The 25,343-nt window shown below is 37.0% G+C and overlaps 1 protein-coding gene across 10 annotated transcripts; it reads right to left on the bottom strand.

Moving 5' to 3' along the window:
- Nucleotides 1-473: 473 nt before the first annotated feature.
- Nucleotides 474-13,231, bottom strand: LOC113703486 (uncharacterized). 10 transcript variants are annotated; one of them, XR_011820188.1, is made up of 6 exons: nucleotides 12,047-13,136; nucleotides 11,339-11,379; nucleotides 10,702-10,730; nucleotides 1,935-2,002; nucleotides 1,353-1,429; nucleotides 474-726 (listed from the first exon to the last, which is right to left on the bottom strand). XR_011820188.1 is itself a non-coding variant. In XM_072062210.1 (5 exons), the coding sequence occupies exons 1-5, from the start codon at nucleotides 11,542-11,544 to the stop codon at nucleotides 719-721; spliced, it is 357 nt and encodes a 118-aa protein (XP_071918311.1). In that variant the 5' UTR covers nucleotides 11,545-13,227; the 3' UTR covers nucleotides 474-718. The 10 variants fall into 10 exon arrangements, 1 of the variants encoding a protein (XP_071918311.1); XR_011820187.1 differs by having other exon boundaries at nucleotides 1,935-10,730; nucleotides 12,047-13,231; XR_011820191.1 differs by lacking the exon at nucleotides 11,339-11,379 and having other exon boundaries at nucleotides 1,966-2,002; nucleotides 12,047-13,209.
- Nucleotides 13,232-25,343: the final 12,112 nt, after the last annotated feature.

The raw sequence follows: 25,343 nt of genomic DNA, 5'->3' as shown, positions 1-25,343 counted from the left end.
TATGCAAAATATCATCTTATCAACAAATAAGATCAGAATAATGAAATGATAGAAAACGAGTTTTACAAATTATTTATCAACATAAGGAGCATTAATCAAGTGGTTCCCTGCTTCCTTCGTTTCTCACTTTATTTTTGGTTCTTTTTCTTTTTTTGTTGTTTGAGAGGGGGGGAGGGAGGTTCAGTTGGAGGCAAAAGCCTAGTTACATAGGAATATTACACCCATCAAAAAAGCCTGAAGAGCTAATTTTTCTGCTTTGATGGTTTATTGAAATGCTTAAGATTGCAACCATCACACTGGATAAAAAAATGCACCATCCAAAATGCTATTCAGGCCTGTAGACAAAATGGATAAAAAGCAGCAACGTGTTTCTTTGTAACCAAAGTTAGCATCAACTTTATTGCTAAACATCAAAGGCTAATAAGTACATTCCGTTCAAACATCTACTATCAAAGCTTAACATCAAACTGAGGTAACCGAAGTACATTCATTATTAAAGCTTGATAAGTCCATTATCAAAGCTTGAAGCGATAAACAATAGTAACAACCTAGCTATTACATAATTTCTGTGCTTGAGTCCTCCAACAACTACAATTACATAATACACATTAACTAAAAAACATCCAACGAAACTGCACTCATAATCCAACGACATACATGCCTAACACAGGACAGCAGATTCCTTCCTTTTTACCGCTTAGCCACATGAGCACTCAGTTCAGCATTCTGCAGCAAAAAATCAGAAACATAATCATAAAATGCATAAGCACAAATAACCAATGAATTCCTAGTCTGTACACATTATTTATTCAGTCAAAAGCATTCAAAATCATTCAAGAAGAATAAGTGTAATCATTTAAAACAGCCCTTACTCAAGTAACTTATGAAGATGCCTTGGTACACAACACACCGAAGTAAAAGTAACATCTTGCAGAAAGAACCAAACATAGAAGAACATCATTTACAGGATATAAAATAGCATTTGTCAAAACCTAAAACAAAAAGAAATAACCAATGAATTCCTAGTATGTACACACTGTATATAGTGAATGGATAGGTTTTGCTGGTTTAGACAATCAAATAATCAGAAATAAGAAAGAAAAACAGCCTAGATTCATAGTCTAATGGTCTCTAAAGCAGTTCACAAACAGATACAAATTTCGGGATCCAGCCCTCACAGCTTAAAGTAAGCAAGGGATTTACAAGCAATTGACTACATCAATGATAAATGATTTATGAGCACAACATTTTTTAATACCTTCAGCAAGGTACTTTTCTGACATTTTCATGAAGCTAATAACTCTAACTGGTCAATCAAAATACACCGTATAAGAAATTAAGATTCCACCTACCGCGCAGACTGTACAAATATACAGAGTGATATGAAGCCATCCAGTCTGAATCTTCCACTCCTCTTCTGATCAAAACTCTACAAATTACAATTGAAAAGGGAAAAATTAGGCAGAGCCCATAAAGCACAAGTAAACTCTAGGTAAAAATTAGTCAGAGCACATCAAATGCAAGTTGGCTCCGAACCCTCAGATCATTAAAACACAGATCATGATAAGTGTTCAGAAACTGGAGATTTAGATAATATGTCAAATCAGTTGAGTGTCAAAGTGTGAGATCATTAAGACACAAATCGGTTGAGTGTCAAATCATCGAAACACACACTGTTCAGATCATTAAAAAACACAAATCAGTTGAGCATCAGAGTACTTCAAAGGTAACAGGTTTGCCATATGCATATAAATCTTCACCATTCTAAGAGAAACTGGAGATTGTATATAAAATAGAAGGTAACATACATGAAGTTTGCTCAATCTCCATCTTAATTAACTTTTGGGGGGGGGTGCAGTTTAGATCACCTCATGAGTAAATAAAAGAATATCACCAGAACTCAAACATTTATCCAATTGTATTGTGAAACTTACACCTAACAATCATAGTAAACAGTACTATAACCTTGTAGACATCATCTGGAACAAGATATCCACGGCCCCTGCAGGTAAACAGATAAAATATCATGATTAGCCCTTGGGTCAGAGTGTAACGACCCCATTTTCCCCTAAGGCGAACCAGAGGGGTCAACGGGCCGCCTGCCCAGCTCTCGCCGGGACTCAGTCGATCACTATAGTCCTCAAACAAATACAAGATAAAATCTCAAATCTAAATCAAGTATTCCAACATTTACATATCAAAAGCGAAGCGTCCACGCTTCCACTGCGCCACTCTGATCCATGAACCCAATGATTATACAAGAGGAAGTCCAAATCTAGACTATTACACATCCAAGCAATTCTAAACGTTCCATACAATCCCAATATGAATGATTACACAAAATAAAATCCAAATTCAATCCATACATGAGATAATCCATCCATTCCAATTTCAAACAGTCACCCTAAACCAACAATTACACAAAAGAATCCAAATCTAAACTATACGAGTTACATGCCATCTGGTCATACAGGTAACACAATACAAACACTTCCTTTGTCTTGATTCCTGTGGGGAGAAGAAAACATTTGGGGGTGAGCTAGAAGCTCAGCGAATGAACAGTAAAACGGGTAATCAAATAACTTAACAATAATGTATTTAGAAGCTATTATGAAGTAACGATCAGATGTGCGTATAATGCTCTTAGAGCCAGTGAAAATCCTTGTACTTAAATATATCCAACGCTCCCTTAGAGCAAGTAATCAAATAAACAGGAACAAGGAGCCATCGTGCTCCAAAAATGCATAAACAGTAGCGGAGACATTGGTTTTAAGCACAAGATTTTCCCACGAACTCATTGGAGCCAAAATGTTATGGCACACACACATACACAATGAGATGCCATCATGTAATCAATGCAAGAATTATTGCAAAAATAACTTTTGGAGAAATAGTTGAGGTTCACTCACCAACCACGGCACACAAACCTTTTCCAGCATACATCATTGACTTGCTCAAGTCGGAGCCCTAAATTACAAATAGCATGTCAAAGAAAAGGAATTCTAAACTTAACAAAGTCCTGCCACCTTTTGGCATTTTAATCATAAGTAAAGCTACACTTATCCGATCGAAACAAATCTTATGGAGTTACGCAGCTAAGACATATGCCAACATTTCTTATGGAGACTTCCAAAGTCAAAATGTACAATTTCAGGGTCAAATATCGAAATCTAGGAGAAAGAACGAAAACTGTCATAAAACAGGGGTTACGGGGCAGTCATGGGTATTTCGGTCAATTCACAAGCCACAGTACTCCAATCAATCTGAAATTTTGCAGGCGAGTAGTCAACTCATATATCTACAAGTTTCATGTTTTGAGCAAAAGTTGATTCAGTCTCTAACATGGTCAAATGTACGATGTAAAAATAGGGCAGAGTACTACCCCTAAGCTGGAATTCATGTCTTCTAGCTGAAATTCTTTTGGCACCCAAACGAGCATACCACACTTTATTTATCACACTAACAAAACATCAATCTATCATTAACCACTACTTATCACATGAGGCAGAAATAATACCATAAAACCAATCCTTGCAATAACCATCACCACTTGTAATTAAGAGCTAGTAATCCCATCTTAGCATTAAATAATTTCTACTACGCCTATACATGGCAAATCAAAGGTGAAACCACTTGAATAAAATCCGGAAATATCACTAACATGGAGTTTCGTCATTCCAACTTCCAAATCACAAGAATTTCCATAATATGAATCAAGATCAATCAATTCAAATCAATCAAATACCCTTCAAAAATGGGACAGCATTACCCCTTAATTTTACACATTTCCAACCTACCATTCAATACCAAATTTATCTCAATTCAATCCCATTGTCACATACAATTTATAGACTAGTAACTACACTTAATTAGGGCCACAAAACCCTTTAATCAAAACTAATTAGAAGCTTAAAGCCAACTATTAGAAAAACCCCCAATTGAAACCCTAGAACCGGAAATTCATACCATAAGCGGAAATTTTCCGCAATCAACCGCAATTAACGTATCAAGAGTCCATTTAACACCATAACAATCCATCAATCCAACACAAATCATGGCCTTCATATAAATTCAGAAAAATGCCCAATAAATCAAAAATTCACCATAAATTCTTTCAACCCATATAATACTCCACAATACAACACAATTAAACATCACAAACCCTAAATTAACCAATATTAGAACCAAAGGAAACTTGTTTATCTCACTTACCTCAAATTCAAGAAAACTATCCACTTAGAACTTCCCATCCAAAAGCAAACCATCAAAAGCTTTAAACCACCCTAGTGAGCCCTTGTGTGAAATATCTTCCAAAACCATCGGTGAAATCACAAGATTTTGGTAGAAATTGAAACTAGAAAATTGAAGAGGTTCTTCCTCTCAAAGCTCACGGAAGAACCAGGGAAGAAAATGAGATATTTTGGTTGTAAAAGTGGAATAAAAAGGGAGCAAACAGCCGGTCAAAGCTTCTGACCGGCTGTGCCACGTCAGAATCAGGCCGGAATCTGGCCGGATTTCCGGCCGGATTCTTGGCCGGATTCAAGGCAGTGGCTGATCAAATTTTTTTTCAAAACGGCTGGGCAATCCGGCCGGATTTGGTCCCCTTCACATTTCCAAAAATTTTTTCTTCTTTTCCAAGTTTAAAAGCTGCGCTCCTCCACTCGTCCAACAAAAAGATCCATAAAATGAAAACCCTAATTTTCGGGGCGTCACAATCTCCCCTCCTTAAAAGAATGTCGTCCTCGACATTTCAACTCATATACATCCGATCAAGATATCGCGCAGAAACCAATCAAGCATTAGAATTCAATCTAATCCAACTTGTATTCATCCGGTCCCCTTAGTTTTTCCCCAAGGTCAGTCAAATACTAGGACTCATTCTAATCTCACTTATCGTCTTTTCATGATCCAGTAAAGCATGGCTTATCAAATAATCACTTATCAAATTCAAGTACAATCTCACGCCAATCCAACTTATCAAATAGTCACGGTCCAGTAGGGAGTTAATCGCGTATCCAGATAAAACAGGTAAAAGGCTTGATGCCGGACGTAAAGTCCCAGATATTTGGAAGAAATTCAGGATATAGCAAAGCTTTAGATCGAAAATTCATTCCTGGTGGTGCTGGACAACACAACAAGCTAGCATAACGGCTACGCTTCACCAAAGAATTTCAGTTCAGTAAGTTGGCCCTGGTGGTGCTGGACAACACAACAAGCTAGCACAACGGCTAAACTTCACCAGAGAACCTCAGTTCAAGTATTTGTCCCTGGCGGTGCTGGACAACACAACAAGTTAGCACAACGGCTAAACTTCGCCAGAGAGCCTCAGTCAAAATTCCATCCCTGGTGGTGCTGGACAACACAACAGGCATGCCTCGCCAGAAGAATGGCGGTGCTGGACAACACAACAGGCAATGCCCCACCAGAGAGGTTCAGTTCAACCGCTACAGAAGAGTAGTAGCCGGTCTACAATCACATGAGCACGAATAAGTTCAAGAGTAGGGTCAAAGCAGAGTTCAACCAAATAAGTTCAAAAGCAGAGCCAATTACTTCAAGTTCATAGTGCACGAGTACGAAAAGTTCAAAAGCAGGATCAAATATTGCAGGTTCAGGGAGTACGAGCACAAATACGGATACGTAAGGCACCTTAGCCTAAACAGGTTCAAGTTGCACGTAAGCTCAATCTAATCGGTCTCAGGCAGTTACAGATTTCTCACCAAACCAACAAAATACTACTGGAGAGTTCAAACTTCCTAAAATTGAATTATGGTCACAGAACCAATCATCATATATGGTGCGCACAAGAAAATCTCACCAAGTTTCCGACTAGGTTAATCCTTAATACACTGGTAGATCTGATCTTCGGGTTTACTCTCGATTCATTTTCAGTACTAGGGACCTATTCACTTTGTCTCACTAGCACAGGGTTGTCTAAGCCTTCGGTCACGATCCCGTTTTCCATAATAGAAGTATATACTCAAAGGACAAGGCATATTTAAGCACGAGCTAAAAATTATACAAGACATATACACAGGACAAGACATATACAAGGTATAAAAATTTATTTGAATCAGGACATGATTCTTTACAAGTATCAAAAGTTATAGCACGAGCTAAAAGTCACAAAATTAAAGCCAATGCGTTACATATTGCATATAGGCAATTAAGTATCACGAAAGATAAAAGCATATGTAAGCAAGATACAAAAGTCTCACGATGTGCACCACCCTTCCTAAGCTATAGTTAAACCAAAGGGTCCAATTATTGCTAATTTCAATCAAATCACCTACCCTTACGATATCCAATCAATCCATAACACCAGTTGAAACCAAAGGTTATCCTTTCGAAGTTCAAAGTTCAAAATCTGGAATAAACAAGCGACTAGCAAAATACCATCATCTTCAAGAATAACCAATCTGAGGTTCTATAGTAAAGTCTCAAGGTCCAAATTCAAACCCAAGAAACAAGTACAGCTGTCTAACTTACGTGTCAAATAACAACCAAGTCACTTCACACTAACTTCGTGCTCTTGAATGCAATTACTCTATATCTCAAAGTTTCCTCAATCCGTACACTTAAAGATAGGTTTACCCTTCTTGAAAGTCAAGAATTTTAAACCATAAGTAAAGTATATAAATAGCCCGAAACTTATCAAGGTCAAGATTTTCATTATAATTACAATAGCTCGCCATTCTTTTGAAAACTCAAGATATATTTGTTTTTCATGGCAAGCATAGACAAATTCAAGTGCGAGAATATGCCGGTATACAATCAAGGAGAAAACTTAGTTGATAAAATTTTAACCGTATCCACCCACCATACACAAAATTCAACAACTCATCAGTTATTCAAGTAAAATTCACATTTTTACTATAATCGGCAAATGATACATACTTAAAGCATATATATCTTATTTCCAATCATCGCTTGTAAATAAAACTAGTACATCCTAGTTTTTCTTTACAAATCCAAAGCATAATTCCTTTAAAAGGTATGTGGGCGGAACAATACATTTTATTTCTTTGGGACCTTTTTATCTTGGTTCAAAATCATCATACAGGGAGTTTGAATATCGAATCTCGGTCTCTTATCCTCCATAGCCCGTACTAACAAGTACCTCAACTCTTTCCACACTTCGAAGTATACGGATAATCCAAATTCGTCTAATCTTTCACTACAATTCTCTCATCCCATATTTTCCTTCCATATAAATCCCAAGTAAAAAAAAAAATCCCAAATAATCAATTTCTTTAACCCCTAGGATACGATAGATCCTCGTTCACATAATATTCACAGTCAGGCATCCTAATCTTTCACTCTAGGATACGCTACAGAGATCTAAAGCCTAAGCTCTGATACCAATTGTAACGACCCCATTTTCCCCTAAGGCGAACCAGAGGGGTCAATGGGCCGCCTGCCCAGCTCTCGCCGGGACTCAGTCGATCACTATAGTCCTCAAACAAATACAAGATAAAATCTCAAATCTAAATCAAGTATTCCAACATTTACATATCAAAAGTGAAGCGTCCACGCTTCCACTGCGCCACTCTGATCCATGAACCCAATGATTATACAAGAGGAAGTCCAAATCTAGACTATTACACATCCAAGCAATTCTAAACGTTCCATACAATCCCAATATGAATGATTACACAAAAGAAAATCCAAATTCAATCCATACATGAGATAATCCATCCATTCCAATTTCAAACAGTCACCCTAACCCAACAATTACACAAAAGAATCCAAATCTAAACTATACGAGTTACATGCCATCTGGTCATACAGGTAACGCAATACAAACACTTCCTTTGTCTTGATTCCTGTGGGGAGAAGAAAATATTTGGGGGTGAGCTAGAAGCTTAGCGAATGAACAGTAAAACGGGTAATCAAATAACTTAACAATAATGTATTTAGATGCTATTATGAAGTAACGATCAGATGTGCGTATAATGCTCTTAGAGCCAGTGAAAATCCTTGTACTTAAATATCCAACGCTCCCTTAGAGCAAGTAATCAAATAAACAGGAACAAGGAGCCATCGTGCTCCAAAAATGCATAAACAGTAGCGGAGACATTGGTTTTAAGCACAAGATGTTCCCACGAACTCATTGGAGCCAAAATGTTATGGCACACACACATACACAATGAGATGCCATCATGTAATCAATGCAAGAATTATTGCAAAAATAACTTTTGGAGAAATAGTTGAGGTTCACTCACCAACCACGGCACACAAACCTTTTCCAGCATACATCATTGACTTGCTCAAGTCGGAGCCCTAAATTACAAATAGCATGTCAAAGAAAAGGAATTCTAAACTTAACAAAGTCCTGCCACCTTTTGGCATTTTAATCATAAGTAAAGCTACACTTATCCGATCGAAACAAATCTTATGGAGTTACGCAGCTAAGACATATGCCAACATTTCTTATGAAGACTTCCAAAGTCAAAATGTACAATTTCAGGGTCAAATATCGAAATCTAGGAGAAAGAACGAAAACTGTCATAAAACAGGGGTTACGGGGCAGTCATGGGTATTTCGGTCAATTCACAAGCCACAGTACTCCAATCAATCTGAAATTTTGCAGGCGAGTAGTCAACTCATATATCTACAAGTTTCATGTTTTGAGCAAAAGTTGATTCAGTCTCTAACATGGTCAAATGTACGATGTAAAAACAGGGCAGAGTACTACCCCTAAGCTGGAATTCATGTCTTCTAGCTGAAATTCTTTTGGCACCCAAACGAGCATACCACACTTTATTTATCACACTAACAAAACATCAATCTATCATTAACCACTACTTATCACATGAGGCAGAAATAATACCATAAAACCAATCCTTGCAATAACCATCACCACTTGTAATTAAGAGCTAGTAATCCCATCTTAGCATTAAATAATTTCTACTACGCCTATACATGGCAAATCAAAGGTGAAACCACTTGAATAAAATCCGGAAATATCACTAACATGGAGTTTCGTCATTCCAACTTCCAAATCACAAGAATTTCCATAATATGAATCAAGATCAATCAATTCAAATCAATCAAATACCCTTCAAAAATGGGACAGCATTACCCCTTAATTTTACACATTTCCAACCTACCATTCAATACCAAATTTATCTCAATTCAATCCCATTGTCACATACAATTTATAGACTAGTAACTACACTTAATTAGGGCCACAAAACCCTTTAATCAAAACTAATTAGAAGCTTAAAGCCAACTATTAGAAAAACCCCCAATTGAAACCCTAGAACCGGAAATTCATACCATAAGCGGAAATTTTCCGCAATCAACCGCAATTAACGTATCAAGAGTCCATTTAACACCATAACAATCCATCAATCCAACACAAATCATGGCCTTCATATAAATTCAGAAAAATGCCCAATAAATCAAAAATTCACCATAAATTCTTTCAACCCATATAATACTCCACAATACAACACAATTAAACATCACAAACCCTAAATTAACCAATATTAGAACCAAAGGAAACTTGTTTATCTCACTTACCTCAAATTCAAGAAAACTATCCACTTAGAGCTTCCCATCCAAAAGCAAGCCATCAAAAGCTTTAAACCACCCTAGTGAGCCCTTGTGTGAAATATCTTCCAAAACCATCGGTGAAATCGCAAGATTTTGGTAGAAATTGAAACTAGAAAATTGAAGAGGTTCTTCCTCTCAAAGCTCACGGAAGAACCAGGGAAGAAAATGAGATATTTTGGTTGTAAAAGTGGAATAAAAAGGGAGCAAACAGCTGGTCAAAGCTTCTGACCGGCTGTGCCACGTCAGAATCCGGCCGGAATCTGGCCGGATTTCCGGCCGGATTCTTGGCCGGATTCAAGGCAGTGGCTGATCAAATTTTTTTTCAAAACGGCTGGGCAATCCGGCCAGCTATCCGGCCAGAAACTGGCCGAATTTCCGGCCGGATTTGGTCCCCTTCACATTTCCAAAAATTTTTTCTTCTTTTCCAAGTTTAAAAGCTGCGCTCCTCCACTCGTCCAACAAAAAGATCCATAATGAAAACCCTAATTTTCGGGGCGTCACACAGAGCATATAAGAGGAGGTACCTCAAACTGTGAAACTTAAACATTCATTTGACCCAGTAACTCAACCTGAATACGTGCTATGCAAGATGTCAACATGACCGTATATCTTAGGCAGCAAAACAAATATGCTTCCATTGTTAGATGTTTTACATATAATAACACATGCAAGGATTTGACCTATCAATACTGCATCAAATAAGTTACTTTTGCTAATATCTAATGATCAATCCTAATCGTGCATACTAAAACAACAACTTTGCTGAAAGATCAGTTAGTTTCGAACTGACAAACTTTTTAGCTCTCATCAAGAAAATTTTTAGAAGAAAATGTTAAAAAGAGATTCATTTGATAGTTCTGGTCAATTCCCAGCAACAATATATTATTTAGCCAAACAAACATTCCTCAAAAGAAAACCTTTCAACAATTTTTATACCATCTAAAGTTCAAAGGCAGCACAGAAAAAAATTAATAAGCAGCATGCAAGGAAAGGAATAATAGCCAAGAATGAAGGAAAATTACAGATCTTCAAGGAAGCCATTGGAAACCCAAAAAAAATCAAAAGAAAATTTTAGTTAACAGTTAGCAATAATAAAATAAAGCTAGAACTAAGGATAGACAATCTTTTCAAATGGAAAATCACCTCTCCAAGTCTGCAAAGGCTTGTTGAACCTACAATGTAAATCATAGAGTATAAATTTAGCCAGTGAATTCCTACTGCTTAGCCAATGAATTCCTAGTCTGTACACACTCTATATAATTATTTAGAACTTGGCACAAACAAGTGATTGCAACCCAACAATTTAGGAAAAATTAATTAATTTTGTTATCAAAGTGGATAGAGGGACCATTAATCTTTTTTGAAAAATTTAATTAAATTTTTTTTCTCTGAAAAAAGAAATTTACAGGATATAAATAACGAATGAATTCATAGTCTGTACACACTATCTATGGTTTCTCTGTTGAATGACAAGACTGCGATGCTTATTAGGCATTTTAAGCACTGTACATTGAACAAGAGTGAACATTGTCATCATGGAGCGGAAGACATTTCAAATTCAGTTAAGGAAATATAACTGATATAGCTTTTTTAATTGCTTCCATCCCACACATAGACATAACCATCACAACCTCAAGTAGCAAATGTACCATAGCTACAAATTAAAATCAGTTTTGACACAGATCCTGGCAAAAAGCTAAAGGTATTCAATCAATAGATAATTGTAATAGATCCAACTCAATCATTCAACATATAATAAATCAAGAAAAGATAGGTCCACCAGTAATGATTCTTGGCATTGATTTTCCTTCTTAACAAAACCTGAAAAACACATAAAGGCCAAAGTTGCCAACTTCCAATAAATAACTGGTAAACAATAATCTCTTTGTTGTGGATAAATATATATGCAACACTTAAATAAGATGAAATCCAATTTAATTCACGAAGTAGACAATGTCCCTTCCACCTCCAGGTTTCGGATGACATTCAAAAACATACCTACACATATAAACCCTCATGTAGTAGACAATTATCAAGGTCTACCTGTTTCAATCTCATTCAATTCTTGACATGAAAGAACTTCATTTTGCTGGAAAGGTATATCCAATCACATTTAAAAGCTGCTTTGATTGAATAACAGAACATGTTCATCAACTATATCAATTCATGTTGATACACTTAGTCTCAGGTTGGTACACTTAGGCGCAGGAAGTACATCATAAGTCAGCATAGAATAAAAAAGTGTATAATTTTTTCAACCTTTTCTCTTTCTTTTTTTTTGCTTTAACTGTTTCATTTCTCTGTTTCCTCTAAGCAAGGACGGTTTGTCAGTCATTGTTATAATAATCCTTTTCTTATGATGACAGAAATTAGAGAAAGAAAAAAGAAATGAGTAATGAGCTTGTAGATATACGTTGGGAAAATGTTACCTAATTCTGCAAATTAAAAGAAAACCAGATAAAAAAATATATTTGGAGAAAAATCTTACAAGCAGTAATTTGAACTTCGACTCGCCATCACAACAATCATCTCTGTATTGTACATCTTGTTGTTGCTGAAAATTGCCTCAATCTACTCAAGGCATGACAAAATAATCAGGAAGCAATTAATTTTTAATATATTACAAATAACAAATAAAAAAATCCAATTACATATAATTTGAAATCGAGTTGTAGTCAACATATTTTTAATTTTTTCTTCAACGTTTCACAGAAGCAAATACTTCAAAATAATGCAGTAAGAGATGCCGAGGATAGCGACGAGCTTGCAGCGGATTTCAAAGTGCTCCCAATGGCTGAGACGGGATCCGGCGAGAATGAACCTGAACAGGAGGGAGGCAAAAGAGAAATCCCAGGACTGGTGGGAGAAGGGAAACCCATAATCCTGGGCGTAGAATAGAAGGAGCCGATAAAGGAGAGAGAGCCGGTGTAGCGGTGGAGGAGGAGGAGGAGTGAACGGATGAAAAAGCGGAAAAAGGAAAAAAAAGGGAAAAAACAGAAGAAAAAACGGTTGAAAAAAGCGGAGGAAGGCGAAGGGGGGGGAATCCTAGGGCTGGTGGAGCAAAATAGATCTCTGATGTTGGGTAGAGAAGAAGTCGATAGAAGAGGACACGGAGACGGTGTGCCGGCGGAGGAGGAGACAAGAAATACAGAGACAGACTCTGAAGTTGTATCTAACCCTAGAGGAGAGAAGAGAAATAGAAAGAACGGATAAGGAGAAGGAGACGGTGTGGCGGTGGAGAAGGAGGAGGAGGAGTGAACGGATGCAAAGACGAAAAAAGAAAAAGACGGGAAAACTAAAAAATAAGAAAACAGAAGAAGAAACGGTAGAGAACGAGCCGATATAGAAGAGGAGAGGAGAGGGAGACGATGCGGCGGCGGAGGAGGAAACAAAGTCTGAGAATGTATCTAACCCTAGAGGAAGAGGAAAAGAGAAATAGAGAGAACGACAACGAGAAGAGAGGAGAAGCCAGTGCAAGGCGCTAAACAAACGAGAACTAAAGGTCACGCGAGGACGACGAAGACAGAAGTAAGAGAGAGAGAGCAGCTGCAGAGAGAAGGCAGCGGGAAGAGAGAACGCAGCAGAAGCACATGGGATACTGGCAGCGAGGCCAGGTGAGAAGCTAACGCGCAAGGCGCGAAGGACTGAATGCTTCTAATCCACATGCCGGGCACGTGAGAGGACGACGAAAGTTTTGGCTGAATTCTGTTGGGACGTTATCTACTTATGTTGAAAACTGACGCTGACGCTGAAACATAAGCGAGAATTCTACAAAATTAATTCGTACCAAACTCACTTTTGCTTTTTCTCTCCTCAGAAAGAAATGAATAATGCTAAACCTTATGTTTTGGTAAAAGCAAGAATAGAAATCACAGCTCATTGACATCATATTCCCTGGCTTTGGGCAGCGTGACGCAAGTTACGCTGATCCAATTTGAAGAAGGGATTAAGAGTTAAAAGACCCTAAGACACAGTTGTAGGTCTCGTGTGAATGGTTAAATTTAATTTATCTCCAATTACATATTCAGTCCTATATATGTTAAAAAAATTTATTAAGAAGAAAAGAAAAGGAGTTTATGCTACGCGTACAATATTTGTACTGCAATTGTAAAAATGTTGAATTCAGCAAAAAGTATTAAAATGTTGAATGCAAGTAAGAATGGGTCATTATCATGGTAGACAGTCATTTTCGTCATTTTCAAGTAGAACAAGTCGAAGAAGATGTCTACTACTACTACTATTAATTGCTTTCAATGATCTTGTAGTAGTAGTAGTAGCACTACTACTATTATTAATTGCTTTGCTTTCCATGATCTTGCAGTAGTACAACTAACACCTTCCTCGGTTCCACCGACCTTTAATGTCCTTTTACTTTTATCATCAAAAGTTAAGGTAACCAATTAGTAGTCAAGGATTTGTCAAAAAAAAAAAAAAAAAGGATTAGTAGTAAAGGATGCCTTAATTTAATAAATCCTGTGTTCAAATTCTCAATCTCACTCCTTGCTTTTTAATTTTCACCCTTCCTTATTATTATTATTTTTTTTTTAAAAAAAAAAAGAAGAAGCAATCAATGAAACATAAGTATCAAACGTTTAGTTCATACGATATGCTTCTGCAAAATGTCCTATTCTGGTCATCTCGTGCTTATTCCTATGACATTAAAAGTGGAACGAATATTCAAAATTACCAATTTGAAGACATCAAAATTGGAACGAATATTTGATCTAAAACTGTGAAGCAACTGGAAATTACGATCAGTTCACGAAAATTTTCAGTGTGACCCCTTTACTTTGGTAAAAAGAAAGAAAATTTGACTCCAACCAAAAAGAGGAAAATGCTCGCACTTTGATGGAGCATTAGTTTTAAAGAACTTAAAACCTGTAAAACAACTAGACTAGAAGGGACAAAAAAAAAGGAAAATAAAATATCTTACATTAACAAGTGAACATTGCAATTAGTTTCAACATTTCAATTTACCGTAAACCTAGCTAGAATAATATTGACCAAGTTCTCATCCCGCAAAACTCATTAGTAGTATAAACTGAGAAAATAATTCTCTATTTCCTCTGGTTCCTATTGGTGTACCAACTGAAGTAAGTGGGTGGAAGCGACAGCCCATTAAACTTTTCTACTGTGCTCCACTCACCCACGCCACAAGTTTACCGACTAAACCTTTCCTATTTGAATCTTGTTGTCCACGATACCACAAAACTTACTACTAAACCAAAGTCTGCATCACCTTTTCCATATTAGAATTTGCATACTTTATTGTCATCACATTGACATATCTTTATTATTCTCTAAACTGCTATCAATCAATTCATGCCTGCCGTAAGCTCAGAGAACGAAAGTAGTTTTTCACAATTTGTATTATTAATTGCATGGTTTCGGTGGCTTGTTTCGATAAGGTAAAATTGTTGCATGCCAACGCCTTCCAAAAGAATTGGTTTTGTATGCATATTGCATGCTCTGTCTTGAATCTTGTAGTCTTGTAGAGTAGTTAACTTTTGCTGAACTCAGCATTTTTTCCAACCCGAGTGCATACATTGTACGCGTAGCATAACCCTTTTTTCTTTTCTTAATAATTTTTTTTAACATAAGAGTAAAAATGTAATTAGAGACAAATTAAATTTAACCATTCACATGAGTCCCACAACTAAGTATACCACTTGGTCAATCACGGCATGCTACTTTCTCTTGGGGTCTTAAGTCTTGACCCCTCCAAATCCAAACTGGACCAGCGTAAGTTGCTTCACTCCACTTCACTATTTGCTGTGTCACGGATAGTCACAATTCGCACTCACGCAAGGAAGAAAACCAGACTTTGTGGGACCATTTCAATGAGCTGTGATTTCTATTCTTGCTTTTACTGTATTTCTAATTTCTTAGGAGAGTAAAAGCAAAAGTGGGTTTGGTACAAATTAATTTTGTTGAATTTTGACTTAAGCACATATTTCAGCCAGCGTCAGTTTTAAGTATGAAGATGCCAAAGCATGTGTATACCACCTTATTTATTTATTTTTTTTGTCCAAAACTCTACCACCTTATTTATTTCAGTAGGCTAAAATCATGACTTTATCTGAAACTCTACCTTAACCTCAAGTATACTGCTCATGTATTAATTAGGGTATAGGGTATGAAACCTCTACTCCTCCTTTTTTTTTTTCTTTAAATTATTTATTGATATAGAAAAATAGAGCTTAGAGTAAGCGGCTCTCTTCAAGGTTGGCGGAAGCCAAACCCGCGATACTAATTAAACTAACTAACGACTACCACTCTTATCTGTTTACGACGATTACATTTGATACTATCACAAATTTCACTATTAGTCCTACCTTTGGTAAAATTTGATTTTATACGTGACAAGGAAGATGAACGTTACTATCTGTCGAGAAAAAAAAAAAGAAAATTGAATAAAGTAATTTTTTTTTTCCCTTTTTATCCCAGCAACAGATGCATGGACCAATTTCGAATTAGTCCAAAAGGAACTTAACAAGGCGCATTGCTATGGACATCGACTGTTGTAGCGCTGAGTCAGTTGAGGAATTGATGCTATTGGGCCTGCCTAGTGTTTGTGTTTCTCTTCTGGTGGAAAACATATAGGCCAACATCTTTTGGGAACCTATTTCCCAATTCAGGAACAGGGAAGCTGACTAGGTACTTCGCGCTCGAGGCTGAAGTCCATTAATCAGTAGCCCAATAATGGACAGGGGACAGACGTTACAAGTGGCAGCAAGTGATAAACTCCAAAACCTTGAGAGTAATCAGTAGTGCCATTTGGCAGAGCCCAGGGGTGAAAATCTGAAGTCCAATAATGAGAGAAAAGGTTGTGGAAGTCCAATCGTACTCATTGACACCCAGCCGTCCGCTTAATCATAATTGTAGCTCTTCTCTAGCTGACGTTTAGTTCAATTGTCAAGACGTTTGATTTGAGTCGAAATATTTCACGTCAAGATTTTGTCTGCCATGTAGATGGACGTTTACCTTGATAAGATTTTGCCTTCACGCTAGGCCTTCAAAGATGTGGGAAGAGTTGCAGACTCTGATGGACTAAATCTGCCTCAGACCCGACATTAATTATGAGAGGAAAAATTCTGTATACAGAAGACAAATTTATGAAATTTAGTGAACCTATGAGACAAATTAATGACTTTAAGTTTGTTTCCACCAGAAATAGGAAGAGTAAATATTAGGGCTCGCAAGTAACCCTGCAGGGGCACCAATGTGGGTCTTAAAACCCTGCTTGAGCTGTAGGTGGAAGTTCTAATCTCACTTACAGCAAAAAAAAATCTAAAAGTTATGCCAAAATACTCTCTTGGTTTAGTAAAGTCTGTGTACCTACTAACCTCTAACACAAAACTTCTTTAGACTTCCTTTTCCCTGTAATTTAGGATAAATAAATTATACAATAATTATCATCTCCAAAAAAAAAAAAAAAAAGTAACCCAGTAGGGGTGGGTGGCACATGGATTTTCCAAAGGCAGTTGCTCTTGTGTTTTGTAGAGACCAGGATCAATTCAAGAAATGCAAGCTTAGCGGCAGAATCATGTGGGTTTGTTGTTTGGACCGGTAGTGGGCTTCTAACATTTGGAAATCGAATTGGTCTACTGGTTATAGATCTCCAGACTCCAATATTTGTCACAAAAGAAAAACAAAAAAGAATTCTCAATCCGAAGTTCTGCCACGGAGGAAATCTTTTGGTGTCTAAATGTTACGTGTAGTCTTACACCCAGCCTTAGACTTAAAAGCAACCGAGGAAATTTCCGGGTGTATAAATGGTCTTATACTCGACGGAGGAATTGTTACGAAGTCTTTTACCCACCTGTGGCGGAATGCCATTGCTAAAACGAAGTCCTCCTTCCGTGGTGTTACGAAGAAAGCGGTTACCCAGTGAAGACGTAAAAACAGTCCAAAAAATGGACATTTAAGTCCAAGGCTGGGCTTTTAAGTCCTCCCCCCCGGTGGAGTTATACAGAATGCGGATGCCGGAGTGACGACTAAAAAGAAGTCCTAAGCCCACCCTTGGACTTCTTCTGAAGTCTTCCCCTGGCAACCGCCTGGTTTCGAAGGTATGAGCGAAGATATTCATAGTACAAGACTACGTAACTCCCAAGCACTAATATCAGATTTAATAATAATGTAAAAATAATCTAGAAGTTTGTGGATATTCATTGAGCACTTTTGTTAAAATATATTCCAGGTATTAGATTTGTAGAAAGGTAAGATTAATTAGAGAAAGTGAGTGTATAAATATAAAGGAGGTGCAATAATTTTGGCATGTATATGTACATTTTAGGTTGGGAGAAATTTAGGTGTGAGATTAATTAAGAAAAGTGTATAAATGCAAAGAAGAGTAATAATTATTAATATGTATTTATACATGATTGGTTAGGTCAAATTTAAGTATCTAATGAGGCCAAACAGAATAACCAAACGAAATTCACTTTCCAAATCTGTGATTCTAATTACTAATATATTGTCACCGCTACCTTAAACGAGAAACAATTTAAATACGTCCACAATCTAAAGGCCAAAGAGTCAGAGCTAGAAGGCGAGGACGAGTCTCCCACGGTTCTTTTCTTCTGGAACTAGTGGCTTACATTTTGACTTGGAAATAAATGAATATTGTTAGATTAATGTTTCGAGGGAGGGATGGGAAAAGAAGTGAACGATCCAAATGGAATAACTGAGAATTCCGAGGGACCAAAATGTAAATCCAGAAGTTTCCAATACTGTTAGAAAACGTGAGTGTTAAGCAAGAAAAAGCGCGTGGCGACTGCTTTACAAAATTAAATCGTGATATGCGGATTCCCAATTCAATCCTGACCGCACTATCAATTTATCATGACATCATTCAACGGTCCCCCAATCGAACGGTTGAAATTCGCCATCACCTATCATCACTGTTACACCAGACAAAAGTTACGCGCTCGCTCTTCATTTTTCCAGCATTAAAGCTACAGACTAAGGCAAATATTCCACAGTCTATTCATCCAGAGAGAAACTATAAGTAATAATTTTCTCGAGAGCTCTCGTAAAAAATCAGTAATAATGTAAGACAAGAAGAAAAGGAAGAGGGCAGCTGATCACGGTTGTGGTGGGGAGAGGAGGAAGAAGAGGAGAAAAGATGTGGAGGATGAAGTGACTGAGGTGAAATGACTGTAGCTTCATCGTTGGAAGAGGAAGTGGAGGTGGAGGAGTTTTTTACTATCTTATACAACTCAGTGATTAAGAGAAGTAAGCATAAGTGAAAAGTTTCGGATACGAGTGATACCACTTACACTGAAAAAGATAAACAAAAAAAAAAAAGATGTTTCATTGGAAGGATTAAGAAGAACGAAAAGCGCGTATCTTTCATGATGCATTTACAAAGGGTACCATTTTCGTACACGAGAGAACAAGGATCTCTTTTTTGTTCTTTTCCCTTTACTTATCTGTGTTACTTAAATATTTTCTGTGGACTTTGTTGTTGCACGGATATATTAATCTTAAGGTGTAAGTAATGGAATTGACCCTAAGATTATAGTGCTTTTTTGTGGCCGCCGGGGGGGGGGGGGAGGCTAAATTGCTATGCTAGCGCTATATGATATTATCCCACCTGAAATTGTAGTTACTGATTTTACACAATGGAATGATACAGAACTACAAGGACTGTTTAATCAATACCCCCCACAAAAACAAAACTTTAAATGGAAAATGCATACACGAGGGCCCGAGTGCGCGTATAACTTGGCATTTAAAAAGTCAAGATTGTACGTGCATACGGGACGAGGAATTTCGATGGTTGATAACAAAATAATATCAAGCAAACATTGCCATCCACGTGTTGCTTCTGATCCAGATGTTTTTGCTTGTACTTCAGATTGGATACCACAGTACAGCCGCAATTCTTGTGATTAAATCTAGTCCACCACTTCTACAATTCACACCGCAAGATTTTTTTGTAATCACATGCAGTCTATCATTTTTTTTTTTTTTTCAACAAACGACATGCAGTCTATCATTTGACCCATCAAATGTATAAACTTTTTTTTTGGGGGGGGCTATTTGAGCAAAATGATAAGAGATTTTATTGAAACCAGCAAGAAAGTTTGCATACAAAGTCTTATCTTTTACTATCATAATTTTGCGTTTGAAGTCCAACAGATAGGTTATTGCCTTCCAGACCGTATGCTATTCAAATAGTATAACCATGAAATACTGTCAGAGGAAGTTCTCTCGGTTGACTTGGCCTACTTGAACTTTAAAGGGACCACCGAACAGAAAAAGAAAAAAAAAAATTAATGAGACGTGTTCGATCGTGACCACCATGGACCAGAAGCAGTAGTGTTTGGTAAGAATTCGACAGTAATAAAACGATGAATATGATTTGAGTTTTGATTAAGCGAGGCCAGAGGTCTAAAATGCCTAGTTAGACTTAGATATACTTAAGTACTTAAACAATGATATTAGGTTAATATAAGCAATGGATATCCCGTTAAGCACATTGATTGGGTATTAGTTACTACTCCTAGGCAGCGAGCTTAGCCTTTTTCTCATCACTATCATTTTCTTCATCATCATCCATGCTTGTTTCTAGTCTCCAACACAACTACAAGATTTGCCTTTTCCGACCCTACAACTGCTTAGTCCATGCCTTGGGCTTCAAAAGGTGGTCAAAATATGAATAAGATCATACCAAAACACAAAAAACAAAAAAAATTTATAAAAATAAGATTATCATATCCATGGATTTTCAAACCAACGAAAAGAGAAAGGACAAGTCCTCAGCAACTGAGATCAAATTCAGAATTTGACAAAAGAGTTCCACACGATCACTTGTAATAATGAACACAAATCAAAACAGTGTTTCTATGATCTCAGTGCCAAAATTGGAAGCCTTGAGACATAGAAATCAGCAAGTCCTTCAACACTTTTCTCTTTTGATGAGTATGTAAGAGACGGATGCAGCAAACCTCCTCCATGGTTCGGTCCTCAGCTGACGCTCATTGTGATCTTCCTGATATTTGGTGTAGGTTATGACTGGGTAGTCGGCGCCACCGGGATATTTGCGGTGCCCCCCACCACATTTTTTGATTAGATACAGCTCCAGCTTTACATATTTTCTGAACCTACTGATATGTATCTTTTTTGCCTTGAATATTGTTCTGCCCTCATAGGGTACGGCTTTTCGATATTGAAGAACAACAGAACTCCGAGGACCCTCCTTTGGCCTTTTATGAGAAACCATCCTACAGCAAAATTGAAAGTTTAAGATTCATTGACATGACACCCAAACCGAATTTCACCCAGGGCATCAAAACTAGGGCCTTTTTTAGCTTTCTTTCTATACAAAATGACCACATAATTGCAGAAATATTTCAGGAGCTAAGGACCTCATAATGCAAAACGATGACAACTGTATTTGAGGGTCCGAATAAAGAGCCACTGACAGTGTGTGACTTAAGGGAGCAAGAAAAAAAAAAAGAGTAGAAAATATACTGATTAACGTATAAGCAAAAATTGACGTATAAGCCGAAGAATAAGGATAACAAAAGTTTTGTGTTTCAGGAAATTCCAAAGACATGGAAATATCAGGAAAATCCCAGATACACGGAAATTTCAGGCCATTGTTATCCTACTCTCTTTGATACTATACTATGTTAGGCTCAGTCATCAACTATTTTTACGCCTCAGCCGACTGGTCTTCCCTCCGTTGAGCAAAGAACAGATAATGAGATCAAGTCAGTAGAGCCACTTACTCCTGCGGTCTAAATTATGTCTTGATACATAAGAAGATCTTGATTAAATTGAATGCGTAATGATTCAAGGTGATCGAGAAATATGGGGAGGAATATTTAGAGATTTTGAGGCAGTGTTTGATTAGTTTTAGATCAAAAATGGTTTCCTGGAAACCAACCAGCAGGAAGCAGTACTCTTGAGAGAAACTTGATGAAATGATTGAAGGACAGAAGATCATTTAAGCGCAAAATAAAAGGTAAGAAGAAGAAAAGCAATCCTTTTTGCAGGCCTCAAGGTTAACAAAATGAATTGAAGGTCCCAAGCAATATAAACTTGAGAAAATCATTAAAGAAATGAAGAACTTGGATCGAGAAAATAAGGTACCCGATCAAAGCAATCATGGAAATACCTGGGTATGGAAACTGAGACAGTTGCTAAGGTTGTCCGCAAATAGGTTCCAATACAGCGAGTCGGTAAGAACGAGAATCCCTGGTGCAATGTGTAACTTTAGGTAAGAGCAAAAAGAAAGACTGAAAAGATGCTGATAAAGAAGAACTTGGAGTAGAATGACCGAACAAATTTGAAGAGCAACATAACATGTAAGAAGAAGAAAAACAATTCTTTTTGCAGTCCCCAAGTTGAACCAAATGAATTGAAGCTCCCAATCAATACAAATTTGAGAAATCATTAAAAAAATGAAGAAGGGAAGGAGGGGTGGGGGAGCCAAACACCGCCGTTATCATGCACTCACCGTCCTAGCTCAAAACAATGTTTTCAGAATCGGATCGAATCGACCGGTTCCATCGGTTGAACCGCGAATCGGACAGACCACCAGTCCAATCTAGAGTTAAAGCCGGAGAGTAATGAAAAACCGCTAGAATACAAACGGGGAGGAGCAGTAGTTTGAGACAAACTTGATGAAACAGTAGAATGACCGAACAAATTTGAAGAGCAACATAAGATGTAAGAAGAAGAAAAACAATCCTTTTTGCAGGACCCAAGTTGAGCAAAATGAATTGAAGGTCCCAAGCAATATAAACTTGAGAAAATCATTAAAGAAATGAAGAACTTGGATCAAGAAAATAAGGTACCCGATCAAAGCAATCATGGAAATACCTGGGTATGGAAACTGAGACAGTTGCTAAAGGTGGCCGCAAATGGGTTCCGATACAGCGAGTCGGTAAGAATAAGGACCCCTGGTGCAGTGTATAACTTTAGGTAAGAACAAAAAGAAAGACTGAAAAGATGCTGATAAAGAAGAACTTGGAGTAGCAGTATGAGATTACCGGAACAAAGCAATCGTGGAAGTATCTCTACAGAAGGCCCGGTAAGTTGGTATGGGTACCAGCGGTCTGCAGACCTGCAAACGCACAAGTGTTATGGAAGTATAATGGAACTCAAGAGGAATATGGCCAAGGGAGATTCGTGAATAGGAGTTGGTGGAGGAGAAATGTATTATACCGAAAGATCTTGGGAAATCTTACTTAGCTGAGGCAGGATGCCCGCAGAGAGAACGTGATAGTCGAGAGTTTGGAGAGAACTAAGACTCAGGGTTATAAAGAGAAAGAGAAGGGAAGAGAAATAATCTGGTGAACTCCCGGCCAATAGAGAGAAAGGCCCCTTCTTCACTTATTCACTTATCTCACTTATTCATCGTGTTACTACCGACCCCTTCTTACTACCGACCACTTCTTCACTTAATTTTTTTTCTTCTAATTTTTAATGCTTGGAAAAAATTTTGCTTGCCTGAAGTCAGAGTCACCCAAGCGATTGGAAAGTGGGATTTGTTTATGCATGGTTAGTCGCTGCTTCCATAGCCACTACGTCGGTTGATGAAATCACAACACGCGCCTATAGAACATTCCAAGTCCATATACAGCACTGGTCTTTCTTTTTTTTTTCAAAGCTAATCAGTTACTTGTCGAGCCAAAGATCTTTTCCAACGACTTCGAAGGCTTAATGAACCTGGACTTCATTAAAATGTCTTCTATAAAGTTAGTAAACTATGACCAAAGCCCAATTAATGCTTCGTGTAGAGCAATTATTGATTTATGGAGTCACACGAAGGACAAAAAGCCTAATTTGTGGGGGAGGATACACATATTCATTTAATCGTTTTGGCTAACAAGTGTCTAATATGTTTATTTTTTGAAAAGTGTAATTAATTTTTTTTTAAAAAGTGTATAAATATAGGATGTGTAATAATATTGTGATTGTATGTAGTGACATGATAAATTAAATATAATTTCTAATTAGAAAAAAAAATCCTTAATTTATATATTTACGTCCACCAACTCTATTCTGGGCTGTTTGCTATTTTTAATCTAGTTGGTGTTCGCTTTGTGATTTATAGTCCAAATTTGTTGCCGTAACTTGGAATATGGGGTTTTATTATTCTTTGTTTCAATTTTGCTTTACATTCCCAACCCTAATGTGATTGTAACCACGTAACAATATATTTCAGGATGCCATATTTCAGGAAGGAAAATTGCAGGACGCTTGCTTACTCCTTTGTTTTGCAATTTCAGACGCATCATGGAGAGGATAAATCGATCAATTTCTGTTGACGTATTAAATCAAACCTTATATGCATAATTTGAATAGTTTATAAGTGTTTTTTTCCTTTGAGTCTAAATGCTAGAGGTAAATTTTCCGGTTTATAGTTCTGCCGTCTGCGCGCGTGGTGGCGACAAGAGTCATCCAACTATTGACGATTAATTTGGCTCTGACTCTGTGTTGTTCTTATCTTGTACTACTACTAATCTGGGGTATTCTTACTTCTGTAAGAAAAGGAAAAAGGGAAGAATAAAGGTACACATGACGCGCTAATTAAATAACCCTATTTGAGTTAAGCAACTCCCACCGCATATCAGCGCAAAATTCTTGGGCATGAACCATAATCAAGTCAATGATTGTTCTTTGTTGAAAATTCTGATCAATGAAATGTATATTGCCTCCGATCTCGGCTGTATGCCAAGCCAGGCACCCGCGAGCACATTTCAGACAGCAAATAATTAATGTTTGACAGTAATAAATAAACCTCTCAGTCACATTTTCATAACCTTATTCTTGTTTTTCATCCCTTCCAAATTATATCCCATTTTTCAATTGAAAATTATAATTAACTTGTAACATCTCTAAAGTACCCTTATTTAATATAATTTGTTATCAGTGTATATAACCTATCTTATTCAATATATATTTGCTTTGATTCGTGCCTTTGAATAGTGCAACTTTCTAGAGTATTATTGTTGTAATTAATGTAAAACTTGTATAGTGATTAGTCATACTCCTAATATATATTAATGTAAGGGTATTTTAGAAAATTAGTATTCTAAATTTACTTTTCCAACAAAGTTAATTAATTTTTTTAAAATTATGCAAAAAAAAAAATAATCAAGACCATCAAAATAGGACAGAAGGAGTAATTTTTTTTTTTTTTTCGGGTGAGTATCATAAACTGAATATTGGCAATACCCATACTCTTGGCGAGCCACATTTTTTTTTTTATGTGATTAAATCATTTTGTCCCAAATGTATGTCCGATGGTAAGCTTATATCTTATTTTCTTGTGAACCCTCCACCAGTATTTCGTTTGAGGCAAATTCACCTCATTCCACAGGAAAAAAAAAAAAAAAAAAACCGATTGAATCAACTCTACCCACTTCTCGATTGTCATAGTGTCATTTTCTTGGTTGTTACGAATGCTGTTTTTGTCACCAAGACGAGTCAAAACTGCATTTGCAAATCGACCGTTCTGAGATGAGATGAATTCCGAGAGCAGTTGTCCTAATCCTAATACATTAATATTTATCTTTTGGGACCACCACCATGATAGTTTGTGGGCGTACAATCGCATGAACTTTGAGATTTTTCTAAACTATTTTTCTGGCTTCAAAGACTTTTTCTCCCCTTACTGTGTTTTAGGATTGAACGGCCGTCCTCATTTCATGACCCCTCAAAAAAGTGTAATTAATGCCTGCATTTACTTGCGGGCTTCCTAAATAATATTTGGTGGATCTCCCTCAAATTTTCTGTTAGTTTAGTTTAGGCCTTTGCCCAAA

Source organism: Coffea arabica, chromosome 8e, assembly GCF_036785885.1.
Source record: "Coffea arabica cultivar ET-39 chromosome 8e, Coffea Arabica ET-39 HiFi, whole genome shotgun sequence".
NCBI lineage: Eukaryota > Viridiplantae > Streptophyta > Magnoliopsida > Gentianales > Rubiaceae > Coffea > Coffea arabica.
The sequence above is the reverse complement of the archived record's forward strand: the minus strand, read 5'-3'. Positions and strand labels throughout refer to the sequence as shown.

Coding starts and splice junctions, on each gene's coding strand:
- LOC113703486 (XM_072062210.1), bottom strand. CDS start 11,544: ATGTCATCCGAAACCTGGAGGTGGAAGGGACATTGTCTACTTCGTGAA. Junction 2,003..10,701: donor GCCTTTGCAGACTTGGAGAG/GTGATTTTCCAT, acceptor GTTTACCTGCAG/GGGCCGTGGATATCTTGTTC. Junction 1,430..1,965: donor TTCCAGATGATGTCTACAAG/GTTATAGTACTG, acceptor TGTAATTTGTAG/AGTTTTGATCAGAAGAGGAG.